The sequence below is a fragment of the Typopeltis vanoorti genome, chromosome 1 (assembly GCF_054136105.1).
Source record: "Typopeltis vanoorti isolate ZY-2024b chromosome 1, IOZ_Tvanoo_1.0, whole genome shotgun sequence".
Lineage (NCBI taxonomy): Eukaryota > Metazoa > Arthropoda > Arachnida > Uropygi > Thelyphonidae > Typopeltis > Typopeltis vanoorti.
Genome location: NC_143549.1, coordinates 136053639 through 136070434, shown reverse-complemented (window position 1 = coordinate 136070434; position 16796 = coordinate 136053639). Strand labels below are relative to the sequence as shown.

The window sequence follows — 16796 nt, the reverse complement described above, 5'->3', positions numbered from 1 at the left end:
ACACTGTTAAGTATCTCTTTATCAATTCCCAAGCAGTATTTGTTTCTTTTCTGCTCAACTCCTGATTCCATGCTATAGCTCCAAGCTGCCTCCTAAGCTTCTCGTAATCACTTGTCTAGTAATCCCACAAATATCCTTTCTTCATATGTCTGGTTGCAACTATGATGACCACTTCATGATCACTCTCGTGTACTGGAGGGAAGTGCAAAACTCAACTCATAATCGCATCCTCTGATTAAATAATCAGGTCTAAAACTCTCTTGATCCTCATATGCCATCCTTTACATGCTGCCTAAGACAGCTGTCTCTCAGGAACTCAAGAAATTTGTTTTCCTTATTGCCAAATGCATTTCATTTCTCAATAATCTTTTCATTCCAATCTATTTTGCCATAATTAAAATTTCTTCATCACTACCCACCACATTCCCTGGCCAATGGCAACATCCAACTAAATATCTCTTCCAATCCACCTCCACCACACAGCCTCAAAACCTTTGTAACTATTTCCCTCTTTCATATATAACTTATGTGGACATAATGCCCGTACTATCATCAGTAGCACCCCCCCACTTCTAGTCCTTTCTATCTGGGTGCAAAAATTCACTATATTAGCATGCTATCTGGATGCAAAAAGGTAAGTTGAAGGAAATTATTATCTTGGTTGATACAAATGATTTGAGAGGCAAGAAATATTCTATGGGGGAGGAAGTAAAGGAGTTGTTAGAAGAGGCAGAAATGAAGAGTGACAAAGTGAAGATTGTAAGTCTCCTACCATGCTATGATAGGGGTGAACTGAGAAGAAGAGCACTGATAGCCAGTGAGTCTATATGCAGCTCGAGCAGAAGGAATGATGTAGGATTTGTGGATCTGTGGTCTTGTTTGATGAAAAGAAGGATTTATACTATACTGACGGACTGCATCTAAATGGTTTTGGTGTTAGGTCTCTAGAGAGAGCTTTGTTCACCGAGCATGCTGAAGCACATATACAGGGAAACTATGCAATTAGGGTAGAAGCAACTGAGTTTGTGTGAAGGCACATATAAAGTGAGTGAGCAAGTGTGAGAATGACAAAGTGAGGAATCTAGTCTCTCCAGCAAAAACATTGAATACAGTAGTCATTTCAGAAAGTAAAGGTGGGTGAGAGCCTAAAGGGATGCTGCAGTTTCTATTTAATGATGCCAGAAGTATTAGGAATGAGAAGGCAGAGTTTTTGGCACTGGTTAGTGCAACCCACAACAAAAGTTATAAGCATTAGTGAGACTTGGCTAACAGTAGATGATTTAGTTATTATTATTATATGACACCTCCAGGGAGACTCATCAAAGGAGAGTGTGCCAACAGCATTGAATGATTGAATCCCTTCCAACTACTACCCACGCTCAAATTTGCTTAACGTTTTGCAAGCGATTAGTAGCAGAGGCTCTACCAATCGACCAAGGGATAGACTGTGAAGGTTTAGTATTTTCAGGGAAGATAGAGAAGATAGGATGGGAGGAGGGATACTGTTGATGATAGTGGATGAATTGCAGCCAAAACGAATAGGGGATAGGCATGAGGATGGTTGTTCATTTGAAGGTGTGAGATTAAGGCCAGGGATTTCCACAGATGATCTGGAAGACATGCATCGCCAAATATGGAGGACTTCAACTATAGAGATATAGATTGGAAGGAGGAACGATCACATGGCAGGAAGGAAATAGAATTTATACACCTACTAAGAGATAATTACTTAAGGCAGCATGTGATGAAAGGGATTAGGGATGGGAGAGTATTAGATCTGATGAAAGGATCAGGTTCATAACCAAGGTGAACACATTGCCTCCAACTGAAAGTGACCATGAGGTCTTGACTTGGGAGATTATGAAACATGAGGAGTATTCTCTCAAGAAGGGGTATGGAACTATAGGCAGGTGATTATGACAAGCTTTGGAAGAAGCTTAAATTTGTGCCATGGCATAAAACATTGCAGGGCATAAAACAAAGTAGTGCATGGGATTAGTTCAGGATAATCCAGAGGAAGCAATATTAAACTGTGTACCTAAGCTAAGGAGGATTAATTAGATAGGATAATTAGGTGGATGAGTAATATCATTAAGCACGAGCTGCAGAAGAAGAAGAAAATACTGTGGAGGGTATATAAAAAGAAACATGACCAGCAAACTTATGAAAAGTACAAGGCTCAGGCAAGAAAGGTGACCAGCATGGCAAGTAAGGCAAAATCAGATTATGAGAAGAAGAATCTAACCAAGCAGGCCAAAATAAATACCATAGAATTCTTTCATTATGTAGCAAGTAAGAGGAAGAATGACTATGGAAGATTAACCTTAATGATTGATGATGGTTATGAGAAGACAGAAGCTGATAAAATAGTTCGGTTACTGAGTGACCACTTTAACCTATTTTAATAGCCACTAACATGGGAACAGAAGTGGATTAATTGGAGGTTCTTAGGATATTGAAGGATCTCGAAGTAAATACAGCTGTGGGATTAGATGGGATATTAGCTAGGGTTTTGTGAAAATGTGCCTTTAAGTCTCACCTCTAGTAAAGTTCCAAGGGATTGTAAAGAGGGCTAAATACTTAACTTGTATAAGGGAGGTTCTAGGACTGCTGTAGAAAACGATAGACCAATCAACATCTCAGGTATGGTGGTAAAAGTACTCGAAAAATTGGTGGTCAAAAAGAGAATTCAAGAATGGATAAATAAAAATATATTACTGTAAAATATGGTCATGCCATAACAATTTACTAACTTTTTATAATAGAGTAACAGCTGAGTTGGATAAAGGAAATGGCTACATGATGATTCTGCTGGATTCTGCAAAGAAAACTGACAGAATATCACATGAAATTCTGTTATACAAATTAAAACAAATATGACGCTGGTCAGAAGGTGTCATATCTACATGATAATGGGTGTCAGTTTAATGTGGAGAAATACAAAGTTACACATTTTGGATAAAATAGATTCTAAGCCGCGTATCATATTGATGGCACTGTACTCCAGGAAATAGATGAAGCTAGAGATTTAGGGGTGGTGGTGGTAGACAGAGAGTTAAAGTTTAGAGGACATATTGCTAAGGTTGCTAATGTAGCCCATAAGATTATTTGGCTATTGAAGAACACATTATCATGGAGAGATAAGGAAGTTGTTATTCCTGTTTATAAGGCCTCAATACACCCACATCTAAATTACTGTGCTTAAGTCTGGTTCTCTGGATTTCTTGGGGATGAGGAAGCAGTGTAGAGGATTCAGAGGAGAGTGACCAAGTTAATGAGTGGCCTATGGAATGTTCCCTATGAGGATAGATTGAGGGTGTGTGGATTTCAGAAGTTGGTTAATATGAGAAAAAGAGGGGATATGATAAAAACATTTAAGTTGGTTAAAGGATTTTATAGGACTGATGCACAGGAATTGTTTCAGCACTTGGCTAGAGGGACCAGAACAAGGGAGTTATCCCTGGAAGTTGAATAAAGGTGTGGTTAGTAGGAATGTGAGGACTACATTTTTTTGCTGGGAGAGTTGTGAATGAGTGGAATAGGTTGCCAGAGTCAGTTGTGAGTGATTTGTCTGTTAATGGGTTCAAGGAAAGGTATGACAGATTGTGTGGATAGATTGGGTCTCCTGCAGTGAGACTTCTGACTTCATGGAGGTGCTCATATAATAATCATAACATCTTCACACAAAACACTGTGTTCTGTTTCTATTCACACAAAGAGATTATCCTTATTCAACCATGTTTCACTTATTCCTGCAATTTTGGGTGAATAAAGTCAATAAGTGAAACAGTTTCATCTCCCTTATTTCTGGAACTCCTGGCATTTGTGAGTAAGCACAGAAGTTCACTTTCCTACCAGTCTTACCAAGCCACCTGTTGGTTGTGATTTCTCCAGCATACCACCTGCCCTTGCCCAATCACCTTTATTACTGTTTTCCCTTTATATCTCTTCAGTCTCAACTATCCCCTCACATCCAAATGAATTCCATTTCTATCACTAATCACTTCCATACATGCATTCATTACTACATTCACTCCCAACATTCACTCTAAATATGCTGTCTCTCTCTGTCCATTCCCCCCCCCCATTTCCCCTCTTCCTTTAACATTTCTGTTCTCTCTTTATCTCTCACACTGCTACTATTTCCATTATCAAATTAGATGTGACACTTCATTCTCATCCATTCCACTCTACTGATCTTTCACTTCACCTCCTTCTTCTGATCTCTTGCTTGCTTCACGCACATACTGCACTGGAGAAACTGTTGCTGCTGCTATCTAGCAACAATAGCAGCAGCAACAGTTTCTCAGTTCACTAACTCGAAAACCATTCAAATGAAATCCATCCTTCCCTCAAATCCATGCCAAACATCTTAGAACAGCACTTGCTTCTTCTCATACATCTCTGCCAGCATACCATTCACAATTCCATATTTGAGAATTTCTGGTTGAATATCAGGTACTCTAGCTGCCTTTCTACATTTCAGGCTCTTGATAGCATTTTCTACCCCAAGTATTGATATGTTCTCCAGATTGCATTTCTCTTGAATAATTTCCACTACTGTTCTTTCAAAGTAATTACTCCACATTTCCAGAATATCTTTAGTTTCAATTTTCATATCACCTTTCTCATCTCTGATTCTTTCTACTATATTTACCTGTGTAAACTTTTTTTTTTTTCACCAGTCCCTAGAACATTTTGCTATATGCTGATATTTATCTTTTATAATCATGACTGGTCTTCCCACAAATATGCTTAGCTATGTTTACATTTAGCTTAGCTCTCTTATATTTTTCTCTGTATTCTCTTAGGCCATCTATCAACTTTCTTGCTAGAAACTTTCACTATGCTTTCTTATTTTTGAGAACTGCTTCTTTAACTTCTTGCATCCACAACGGGATTTTCTATTCTTGCAGATACCTCTCTTTAAATGAATCAAGTAATATTTTCTTCAGAAGTTTGTCATCAGAACTTCAAGGCTTGGTGCTTTGTCTCAGACTAGTTTTTTCTTGAATAATGTTTATATACTTAAACAATTCAAGAACCACAGAAACTCAGGAAAAGGTGGTATCAATATGGAACTTTTCAGATGCTCTGGAGACAATTTCAGATACAAATTACTAGAATTCGTGAATAAGATCCTAAATGGCCAATTACCACCAGAAAACTGGCAAAATGATCATCCCCATCTTCAAAAAAAAAAAAAAAAAAAAAGGGGGCAATATTAATGAATGTCAAAACTATAGAGGCATTAGACTTTTAAACACCAGATATAAAATATATTCAAGTCTCTTAACCACCTTACTGGCCATTATGGATCAAATACGCATTCACATATGCTTCGTATCCATCATATATTTCATTGTAATATGAATGGTATTACAATTTTAATATGCACTTCGCATCCATGATAACAATGACATCTATAGACGTCTTGGCCGGTAGCATGGTTAATGACTAAATTAACCAAATATTATGAAAATATTTTTGAAGTGGAACAAAACCATTTCTGTAAAGGCAGATCCTGCACTGATGCCTTTTTCACTCTCAAGATACTGATAGAAAAATGAAGACAATTCAACTTAGAGACCCATATATTATTCATCAATTATAAAAAAGCTTTTGATAAAGTCAATCATAATAAGTTGAACATTTTAAGAGATGCCAACATTCCTAACCAGTTAATTAAAGCAATTTTCAATATATATATAACAATAACCAAATTAAAATAAAGATAGCTGCACAAAAATCTGGATCACAAAACAAAATGCAAGTGGCCAACATGAAGTCCGTAGTCTATCATGACTCTTCTTTAATATCTACATTAATAATATTATAAAAGTGGAGGGGAAACAACCAGTTTTGGCATTCACATAAATGATTACACCAACATTGATATGATTTTATTTGCTGACAATTAGGTTCTAATTAAAGATAATGAACATTCACTACAGCAAGCATCCTTTTCATTAAATGAAATAGCAAAAACATACAATATGGAAATCTCCACTTCCAAAACCAAAGTCATGGCATTTAAAGGCCAAGACCCAATTAGAAGCAAAATTTGCATTGACAATGATATTATAGAACAGGTTGATGTGTTTAAATGCCTATGAAAGAGAGAGAGAGACATGCAACATAAAATAATCAATTATATAGAAATAAAAACTATTAATCAGATATTCAATCCAAATTTAATAAACAAGAAAATAAGAATAAGAATCCATAACTCAATAGAAAGACCTATCCCAACATATGGTTCAGAAGCCTGGACCATAATTCAAGCTGACAGAAAAAGACGGATAAGCTCTGAAATGAGATTCATGTACAAACAGCACTGGATATAATAGACTAGACTTCAAAAGAAATAGCAATATCTTAAAGGAACTTGAGGTGATATCTGTGACCACATTGATCTTTACAGAGAGAGATGGAAACAACATACAGAAAGAATGAGTGAAGGAAGACTCCTCAGAGAGAATAAAGAGATTTGACCTCAAGGGAGAAGGAATAGAGAATGGCCTTTGAAAAGATGGGAAGAGACTGTAACAGGCCACTAGGCCTATTACTGGAAAGGAAGAAAAAGATGTTTATATACTTTTTATTATTATTATTATTATTATTGTTCTGGGAAACTCCAAGGAGTCGACAGACTCATCGAGGGAGGCCCTAACATCATGTCAAGAACAACTATTCAACATTCACACAGTATCTATCATACCTTGCCTTGAACTCATTCACGGTCGTAGCACCCACAACAGACTCTGGAAGCTTATTCCACTCATTCACCACTCTCCAAGTAAAAAAACCTAGCTCTAACACCCTTGTCAACCACGCTCTTGCCCAGCTTCCATGCATGGCCCCTAGTCCTCCCACCACCAGTCATATTTTCAAAAATATCTTCTGGATCAATCTTATAAAAACCCTTCAGTAATTTGAATGTCTCAATCATATCACCCCTCCTTCGCCTATCGTCCAATTTCTGCAACCCACAAATCCTCAGCCTATTCTCATAAGGTTCATTCCACAGACCTGCGATCATCTTGGTCACTCGTCTCTGGACCCTCTCCACTTCCTCCCCATCACAAAGAAACCCTGGTGCCCATAACTGGGCACAGAAGTCCAGATGGGGTCTTATCAAGGCTCGATACAGAGGAACAACAACTTGTTCGTCTCTGCATGTTAAAGTATTTTTCAGAAGCCAAGTGATTTGGTGAGCTGTTTTAGTCACTTTTGCAATGTGCCCCCTAAACTTCAACTCCCTATCCACCAATACTCCCAAATCCCTGGCCTCATCAATCTCCTGGAGTACGGTTCCACCAATGCGATATACTGCTGCTATTCTTTTCACCCCAAAGTGCATAACCTTACACTTTGCCACATTAAATTGACATCCATTTTTCCTAGCCCAGTCCTCCAAACTATCCAAATCATCCTGTAAAATTTTGACATCCTGTGCACTCACAATTGCTCTACCCAACTTTGCATCATCAGCAAACAAGTGAACACTTCCTCTCAAATCCTTTCCAATATCATTGATGAACAAATTGAAAAGCAGTGGTCCAAGAACAGAGCCCTGCGGCACTCCACTAGTCACAAGACGTCTTTTAGACTCCACTCCTGAATAAACCACTCTCTGGTATCTCTCCTTCAACCACCCTCCTATCCATCTCACCAACCCTATATCTATCCCCATCTGCTCCAGTTTACTGATTAGGGTTCCATGTGGTATCCTATCAAAGGCCTTGGCAAGGTCCAGTAGTATCACTGTAAACCCATTACCCCTATCCGGTTCAGCCGTCACTGTGTTATTTGTAATTTGTAATTACAATCAGTAATTAACACTCAGTAATTTGCTCACGTTATAAAACGTGAGCAAATTACTGAGGCATGATCTACCCTTCACAAAACCATGTTGTCCCCCATACAATATCCCATTTTCATCTATCCAATCCTGTATTCTTTTCTTGACTAATTTCTCTAAGACCTTGACGATGATTCCTGATATGCTAATCGGTTGGTAATTTACAACAGCAGTCTTAGAACCACAAGAACCTACTTGAGTCTATAGTTGCCTGAAAAAGTTTCTCAACTTTAATTCTTTATTAAACTCTCTTATATATTGTTCTTTTTGGTGCAATATCAATTTTTTTTCCTATTTAAAACTAAAACTAAATGATGATCACTTCCAATTTCAAACATCATGTATACTCTTCTATTCCTGAACCAGCATGAAAATACTGTTAGCAATAACAATGAGACTTTTCCTATTTCTTATGTCCTCTTTTCATGCTAATTTGTACAAACCTTTATGTTAGAACATGGTGTTAGTGGAGTACGTATAGTCAATCCTGACTACAAAATGTCTATAATTTTACCATGGGTAGGATAAAGGTAAAATAATTTGGGAACCCTGTACTAGAAACCAAGCAACTTTTTCAAGTTACTTCTGGCAGCCAAAGGTGGAATGGGTGATGGTGGTTTCATCAGATTACTACCGAACTTTTGCAAATATCCATACCCACAGTTGATGGGATTTCAATCTGTCCTATTAGCTGGAGAGAAAGAGAGAAAGAGAGATGGTATTATCCACTCAGCTAAACAGCCAAGCTAGCAATAATTTCTTATTTCCCCATATATGACCAATCCTATTTTGTTTGAGGCTATTCCATCCATCATCTTCCTTCATATTAATCAATGCACTCTGTATATTGCACCTCACATTCCACTCTAAACACACTTCTTTCTTTCCCATCATTCTGTTTCATTTCTACTCCCTCTCATTTCTATATTCTTTGTGTATTTTCATAACTTGTTTTCATGCTCAATGGTTTCTCATTATTCCATAACAATGCTCACTTTATCTCTCTTAGACCCAACAGCAAGTACTCCAAATGCTGAACACCAAACTCATTCATATTAGTCAGCCTCTCCTGTAAGCAAACAAAGGTTGCACATGATGTATTTACAGTGAATGGATCCATTCACTGTAAATACATCATGTGCAACCTTTGTTTGCTTACACATGGATAAGGGATTAAACCAGAATATATATATAATTTTTGGGCAAGTTTAATTTAGTTTAATTCACTCCATGTATTTGCAAACTGCAAACTGTACATCGTGAAATTCGCCTCACATGATTTTACCATTTGGAAAATATGTTTTATGCATCCTTTTATTTAAAATACCCTGAAAATTCCAACTCTATACAAAGCCATACTGAAGTGTGCTGCTTCCTTTATCATACCAACTCTCACTCAGTCACTCACTTTTTTCTATCATTGAACATTTTAACAGGAATGTGAATCAGTCACATTTATTTATTATTAAAGAAACAGTTAACAGATTTATGGATTTATAAAAAAAACATTATCGTCATCACTAAGAAGAAGAAAGAAATGATAATGCTATACTGTATTTTTTGGACCATAAGACGCACCCTTTTACATAACATAGAGAAATCGACTTAGAATTGAGTGCATCTTATGGTCCAAAGGTAGGTGAAATTCCCACATTTTCGATCAGAGCCAAACACGTGTCTCACTGCATATCTGGGAATCCCCAATTTACATATGAAAACTTTATCGGAATCAATGCAGTTGCATTAGAGAACCTGCATCTCTAAGCATTCTAGAACCCTCCCAACATATGGGGGGGGGATATGAGAGATCGATATTCCCAAGTCCGTAGATAATAAAGAAGAAATTGAAAATATAAGTGTAATTATCCATATTGTAAACAAAGTATACCAAGTTACCTAAAATAATGTATAACATCATGAGCACCCTAATTTTTAGTAATTTGTTTGTATGCACTCATTTTGAAGTTCTGATAACATCTGCATGTGTAATTAATTTTTTCCAGTCTTTTATATAAGTTTTGTACCTTTGTTGATGTAAGTCTGACAACCTACAAAACCTGTTGGGTTATATTGTTTATTTTAATAAGCTTAGTTTATGTTTATAAACCTATGGTCTCAAAATATTTTGTATTCATATAACACAAATATTTGTATTCATATAACAAAACACTTTTCATTCATATGTAACACCTCTGACCACACTTACAACACTATTAGGACAACAAGAATGATATTATCTGATACCATAATAAAGCCAAAACTCATCATGCAAGCTCTCTCTTTCTCTCTCTCTCTATCACCAACTGCTATTTCTTTCTTTCCATTTGTATTATCACAATTATAATTCCTCATAATGATTATTCTCTTTTTACTCATCAAGCCAAATTCCCTAAGCATTTCAGGGTAACTGACCTATACTATTTTCAGGCCTATAGCAGTCTATTGAATACCTTAATCTTTATGCAGCTTCAAAATCCATTAGTATTATTATTCTCAAAATATTATATACCTTCATCTGAGTGGAATTAATTTTCCAATCATTAACAGCACTCTTCCCTGCCTTCCTGAAAAATATATCTTCAATTGCTATTCCTAAACTGTCTTGATTAATACCACAAATTCTTCCATCTTATTACTAATACTCAAGACATTTGCAAAAATGTTTTAACTTATTTTTAGACCAATAAGTGGCCACCTATGTCACTCTTAAGCTGTGTTCTCTTCACCAGACATTGCCTCATAAGCCTTCCCCTTCAAATGTAACAAATCCTTTCTTGTTTTCCATGGATACAGCTAAGTATGTCCTATCACCTCCTCCCCAATAGTTCTTAGACACAGTCACTATTGCAGCCTCAATATTTCTTTACTCACATTCAATAAAGCATTTCTTATTTTCCTGCTCATTTCAAATGTCTATTCCATTACCAGGTCTTTCCCCATCCACATCTCTCCACAAACAATCTTTCAGTCACACATCATTGTTTTTAACTGTTCTTTCATATCAATTTTTCCTCACATCTTTCATCATCTACTGTCATTCATATTCTTTCTCACCCATCCGCCTTTCCAAATGCTTAACTCTGGCTCATTCATATGTGAATTATCCCTTTTGAATACCTTATTCTGTTTGTCTCAATCCTGTTATGCAGCTTCAAAATCCATTAGTATTATTATTCTAAAGATATTATATACCTCCATCTGAGTTGAATTAATTCTCCCATTATTAACAGCACTCTTCCCTGCCTCCCATCTGGTGGTGTCTGCAGAGAATTTGAGTGTGTTTAAAGCATGGTATGATGAGCTGTGTGTGTTTGATAAAAGGATCTCCTAGATGAGTCTTTGACTCCATGCGATCTTGAGTAATAATAATAATAATAATAATAATAATAATAATATACTTACAATAATTTTGTAAATATAAGTATTTGAGCTGTAAAAATGAACAACTTAATCATTATTGATTGCTTTCTTAGAAAACTGCAGATTTGTTTATGATTTCTTTGATGCTCTTAAATTAATCAGATTATTTAACAGCTTAACTCCTATTAAGTTCTCTTTTTTTTTTAAATTAGTTATTACCATGTGTGACACCATCTTGGGGCTGTGACCAACTTCTCTCAAGGTAAAAAGGCAAATCTTGCAAACAGCATAAAACCTAGTAATAAATAATATATATACATAGCACTGAAGACAAATTTGCATTGAAGAAAAATGAAAAAGATTCCAACACCATACTGACAGCACTGATACTCTTAAAATAACAGAATTAATACATTACACTTAAACTATAACTAACTGTTAATTTTGAGGAAAGAACAATGTATATTATTATATTAACTAAATAACTTTAATTACTAGTTCCAATATTTCGGTAATGTTACATTACCATCTTCAGGGAACATAAAAATTAATGAAATGTGCACGCAGGCACTAACACTGAGCAAAAATGGCGGAAGAAAACAACTGAAGTCAGTCCTAGAGTCCTAAAGGGTACTACTTAGTGGGCCAAATTGGATATTAATCTTGGCTGTTTGTGTCTGATGTTCTAAGAATGCAAGTCTCCCATATTTGGGGTAGTCTCATGCATCCAAATTTATTGAGGTTTGGGGAGTTTTTAAGGCTGAGACTGATTCTAGGAATAATCTCTCATATTTAAACTTACTGTGGTGTAGTAAGGAAGCTTTTTTCCAACGTATTTTATGGCAGGTGTCCAAGGCATGGTCAGCAAGTCTTGAGTGACTATAATGGTGGAAACGGATATAATTCTTATGTTCAGATATCCTGATATTAGCAGTCCTGCCTGTTTGGCCATAGTAAAACAGTTTTCAACTACAAGGGACCTGGTAAACTCCAGGTCTAGAGGAAGTGGCTGGTCTTTGGGAGAGCAGATAAGAGATGCCAATTTTTGATATGGTTTGTAAAAAGTTGTCAAGTCATTTTTTTTTAAGATTTTTGTTAACTTTTCAGAAGTACCATGAATATAATGAATGACAGATTTAGAGTAGTCCTTGTTGTGGAGGTGGGGAGGGGGTTGGGGTTAACTGGTTTTAATATTTTTTGGATTTTATGGAGGTTGTATCCATTGGCTACAAAGGTGTTAAGAATATGAATAAGTTCAGTAGTAAGGGTATTGTTGTCTGAACTGATTAATTTTGCCCTGTTATATAGGGTTTTTATAATCCCATATTGTTGGGATGGGGGGGGGGGGAATGGTGTGAACGCTGGTGAATGTAACTAAATGTATGTGTAGGTTTTCTGTAAACTGAGAAAGCTAGGAATCCATTAGGCTGGCATGTAATCAGAGTATCTAGCAAAGGGAGATTGTTATTGTTTTCTTTTTCTAAGGTAAACTGGATCCTGGGGTGTTGATTGTTTAGGTGTGAAAGGAAATTTTCGAGTGTGTCTAGGCCATGCGGCCAAATAGCGAACACATCATCTACATAGCGTAGCCAAACAATAGGTTTAAGTGGAGCTGAGTTTAAGGCTTTTTCTTCGAAGGTCTCCACAAAGAAGTTGGCCAGAGGTGGGGAGAGTGGAGAACCCATGGCAGTCCCCTCTATTTTTTTTGTAAAATTTTCCTTGCCAAACGAAATAGCCTGAGTTCATGGTGAACTGAAAAAGGGCTGAGATATCGGGAGGAAATTTGCCTTGGATGAGGTCAAGTATCTTTGAGTGGAACATTGGTGAATAAGGAGGAGACATCAAAGCTGACCATTATGTCAGTGTGTGTTGGAGTGAGAGGTTTTCAATACTGGCTTTAAAGTGGGCTGAATTTTTAATGTGAAGGTGTGTTGCCAGTATATTGTGTGAGCACTTTGGCTAGTTTGTATGTGGGGGAATTGATGCCGTCCACAATTGGACGTAATGGCTTCGTGCTACTTCTCAAAAGTTAACAAAAATCTTAAAAAAATATGACTTGACAACTTGTTACAAACTATATCAAAAATTGGCATCTCTTATCTGCTCTCCCAAGGACCAGCCACTTCCTCTAGATCTACCTGGAGTTTACCAGGTCCCTTGTAGTTGTAAACTGTCTTACTATGGCCAAACAGGCAGGACTGCTAATATAGGGATATCTGAACATAAGAATTATATCCGTTTCCACCATTATAGCCATTCAGGACTTGCTGACCATGCCTTGGACACCTGCCATAAAATACATTGGAAGAAAGCTTCCTTACTACACCTCAGCAAGTTTAAATATGAGAGATTATTCTTAGAATCTGTCTCAGCCTTAAAAAAAACTCTCCAAACCTCAATAAATTTGGATGCATGAGACTACCCCAAATATGGGAGACTTGCATTCTTAAAACATCAGCCCAAACAGCCAAGATTAATACCTAATTTGGCTCACTAGGTGGCACCCTTCAGGACTCTAGGACTGACTTCAGTTATTTTCTTCAGCCATTTTCGCTCAGTGTTAGTGCCTGCGTGCACATTTCATTAATTTTTATGTTCCCTGAAGATGGTAATGTAACATTACTGAAATATTGGAAGTATTAATTAAAATTATTTAGTTAATAATATACATTGTTCTTTCCTTAAAATTAACAGTTATGTATCACCAACGTAGAAGCCTATCTACAAGAATTAAACTATAACTGAATTTCAATTTTTCATTGTTTCTTAGCTTTGATAGATATTTTATATATAACTTTGAAATTGAAGTCATTATATATTGCAGTACTTCCATTCATTAAATACTATGACAGAAAATTTTCACTTGACATTTCATTTTACTAATATTGGATGTCAAGTTATTATTATATTTAAGAAACAAAGAACTGATATTATACATTTGGGTGTTTCAAAAAATGAAATAATAAACAAGAGAGAAGGTTTGACAGCAGCAGAGGAAAAAAAAAGAAAAAAAAAACAAGAAAGTGTGGTATCATCATCATCATACGTTTATCAAGGATTTAGGCCTAGCATGGCCGGTTCTGGCCTTAGAAGTCATCATTGAATCGTTTAAGAGGACGTCCTGGTTTTCTTTTTCCTAATGGCTTGTACTTTAAGGCTTGTTTTGGTAATCTTTCTGTTTTCATTCTTTGAACGTGTTCCATCCATTTATGTTTATATTTTTTAATTTTTTCTATTACTCGTTCTTGGTTTAATTCTTTCATAATATCTTCGTTTCTTTTGTGATCAAATAGGGTATACTTTGCAGTTTTTCTCATAAACTTCATTTCTGCTGTTGTTAATCTTTGTTTGTCTTTTGTTTTTTTGTCCAGGTTTCGCTTCCATACATTAAGACTGATAAGGCTAATGTATTGTATATTTTTAGCCTGGTTTGTTTTTGAACTAGGTTTGGTTTAAATATAGAGTTAATTACACCTGTTATTTTTAAATATTTTGCAATTTTTATGTTTATATCTTTTTCATTTTCATATGTGATCATACATCCTAGGTAGTTAAATGAATTCACCTGTTCTAAGATCTTGTTATCTATTACTATTTTATCTTGTCCTTTAAAGGCCATAGTTTTTGATTTTTCCGTTGATATTATCACACCATAATCTTTGGATATCTCATTTAGATTTAAAATAGCTTTCTGTAAGTTATCTTCAGAATTTGTAATTATTATTTGGTCGTCTGCAAAGAGGAGAGTGTTTAAGTTAACTGTAGGTGAAAGTTTAATTCCTTGGCATAAATTTTTACTCCATTTTATTATTATTTCATTTAAGTACATATTAAAAAGAGTTGCTGAGAGGGGACATCCCTGTCGGACCCCTTGGTTTATCTCTCTTGTATATGATAGCTCGTGATTTAATCTTATTTGTATTTGATTATTTTCATATATACTTGTGATAGCTTTTAGGATATTATTTGGTATTTGTCTTTCTTTTAATATATTAAATAATGTTTCTTTTAACTTTGTCAAATGCTTTTTCAAAATCAATAAATGCAATATGTGTTTCTAAATTCTATTCTCTTCTTTTCTCTATTATTAATTTTAGGCAAAAAGCTGGGTCTATACATGATCGTCCTTTTCTAAATCCATTCTGTACTTCTAGAATAAAGTTTTCGGAATGGTTCATTAGTTTGTTATTTAAGATTCTGCTATATGTTTTGCAACAGGAATTTAGTACACTGATACCTCTATAGTTTTTAGGGTCATCTCTATTACCTTTCTTAAAGATAGGAATCACAATTCCTTTTTCCATTCTATTGGGGGGATACCAGTTGAGTAAATTTTATTTAAAAATAATAAGAGTCTTTCTTTGAATCTTGTTCCTGCATATTTATATAGTTCTGAACCTAGCTTATCTTCTCCAGGTGATTTTCCATTTCTTGTTTCTTTCAGGCTGATTTCTTCTTCAGTTATTTCCTTTTCATTTTCGTTAATTGTTTGCCAGTTGTCTTTTTTAAAATATTTGTCTGTCCACAGTTCTGTGTAGTAATTTAGAAATTCTTCTAATTTCAATTCAGTGTTTAATTTTATGTTTTCTTTGGTATCTGCATTTAGGAGTTTCAAAATCTTATATACATTGGGTCTTATTTTATATAAATCATGTTCTAAATTAGAAACAAATTTATTCCATGATTCTTTATGTCTTTTTCTGACTTCTCTTTTAGCTATGGCTCTTATTCTTTTATATTCTATTTCATCTTCTAATCTTTTACTGCTTAACCATTTGTGTTGATTATTTCTTTGATTGTATCATCCCAGATCTTCAGTTTTTTTTCTTTTATTGAATTTTTTTGGTCTTTCCTAAACTTTCATTTGCTGCTGCATTTAGTATCGTTTTTATATTAAGCCATTCTATTTCTATTTCTTCATTTTGTTTTATTTTATCTAGATATTGGTTAATTCTTTGTTCATATAGCCATTGTACATTTGTGTCATTCAATAGTCTAGTTTTATAAACAAATGTTTCAATTTTTCTTTCTGTTCTTGTTACTTGTAGCCATTTAGGTGGTAATCTTAATTTTATTTTAACAAGGAAGTGGTCACTGCTTATTTCATATCCTCTGTGAACTCTAACATCTAGTGAAAATTTTGATGTCTTTTCATTTAATATGAAGTAATCTAATATTGATTTCCATACTCTTGCTGCCCAAGTATATTTATGTATGTCTTTATGTTTATAGAAGGAATTCATTATTTTTAGGTTATTATAAACTACAGAGTCATTCAATTTTTTACTATTTCTGTTTAGAGTGTGCTCTCCATGTATTCCTATATTATCAATAATTTTTGTGTTTCCAATTCTTGCATTTAAGTCTCCTCTAAAATTATGTAATCATTTTTATTTATTTTATTATATATGTTTTGTAGCTGATTATAAAAATCAATATTATCCTGTTCTCTTCCTTCTACTGGGGCATATAAACCAATTATTGTTAAATAGCCTCTATCTATTTTTATTCTAGCTTCTATTATTCTTTCATTCCATAATTTATAATGTTTTAACTGTTTTGAAAGGGAGTA

At 35.1% G+C, this 16796-nt stretch overlaps 1 protein-coding gene across 2 annotated transcripts in view; it reads right to left on the bottom strand.

The window, feature by feature from the left end:
* Positions 1-16796, bottom strand: part of LOC150110457 (methionyl-tRNA formyltransferase, mitochondrial) — a 207819-nt gene that overhangs the window by 81993 nt on the left and 109030 nt on the right. For both annotated transcript variants that reach the window (XM_090393962.1, XM_090393969.1), the window contains exon 7: positions 11444-11519. In XM_090393962.1, coding sequence (XP_090250088.1) covers positions 11444-11519 — 76 coding nt within the window. The remainder of the gene's footprint in view (positions 1-11443; positions 11520-16796) is intronic.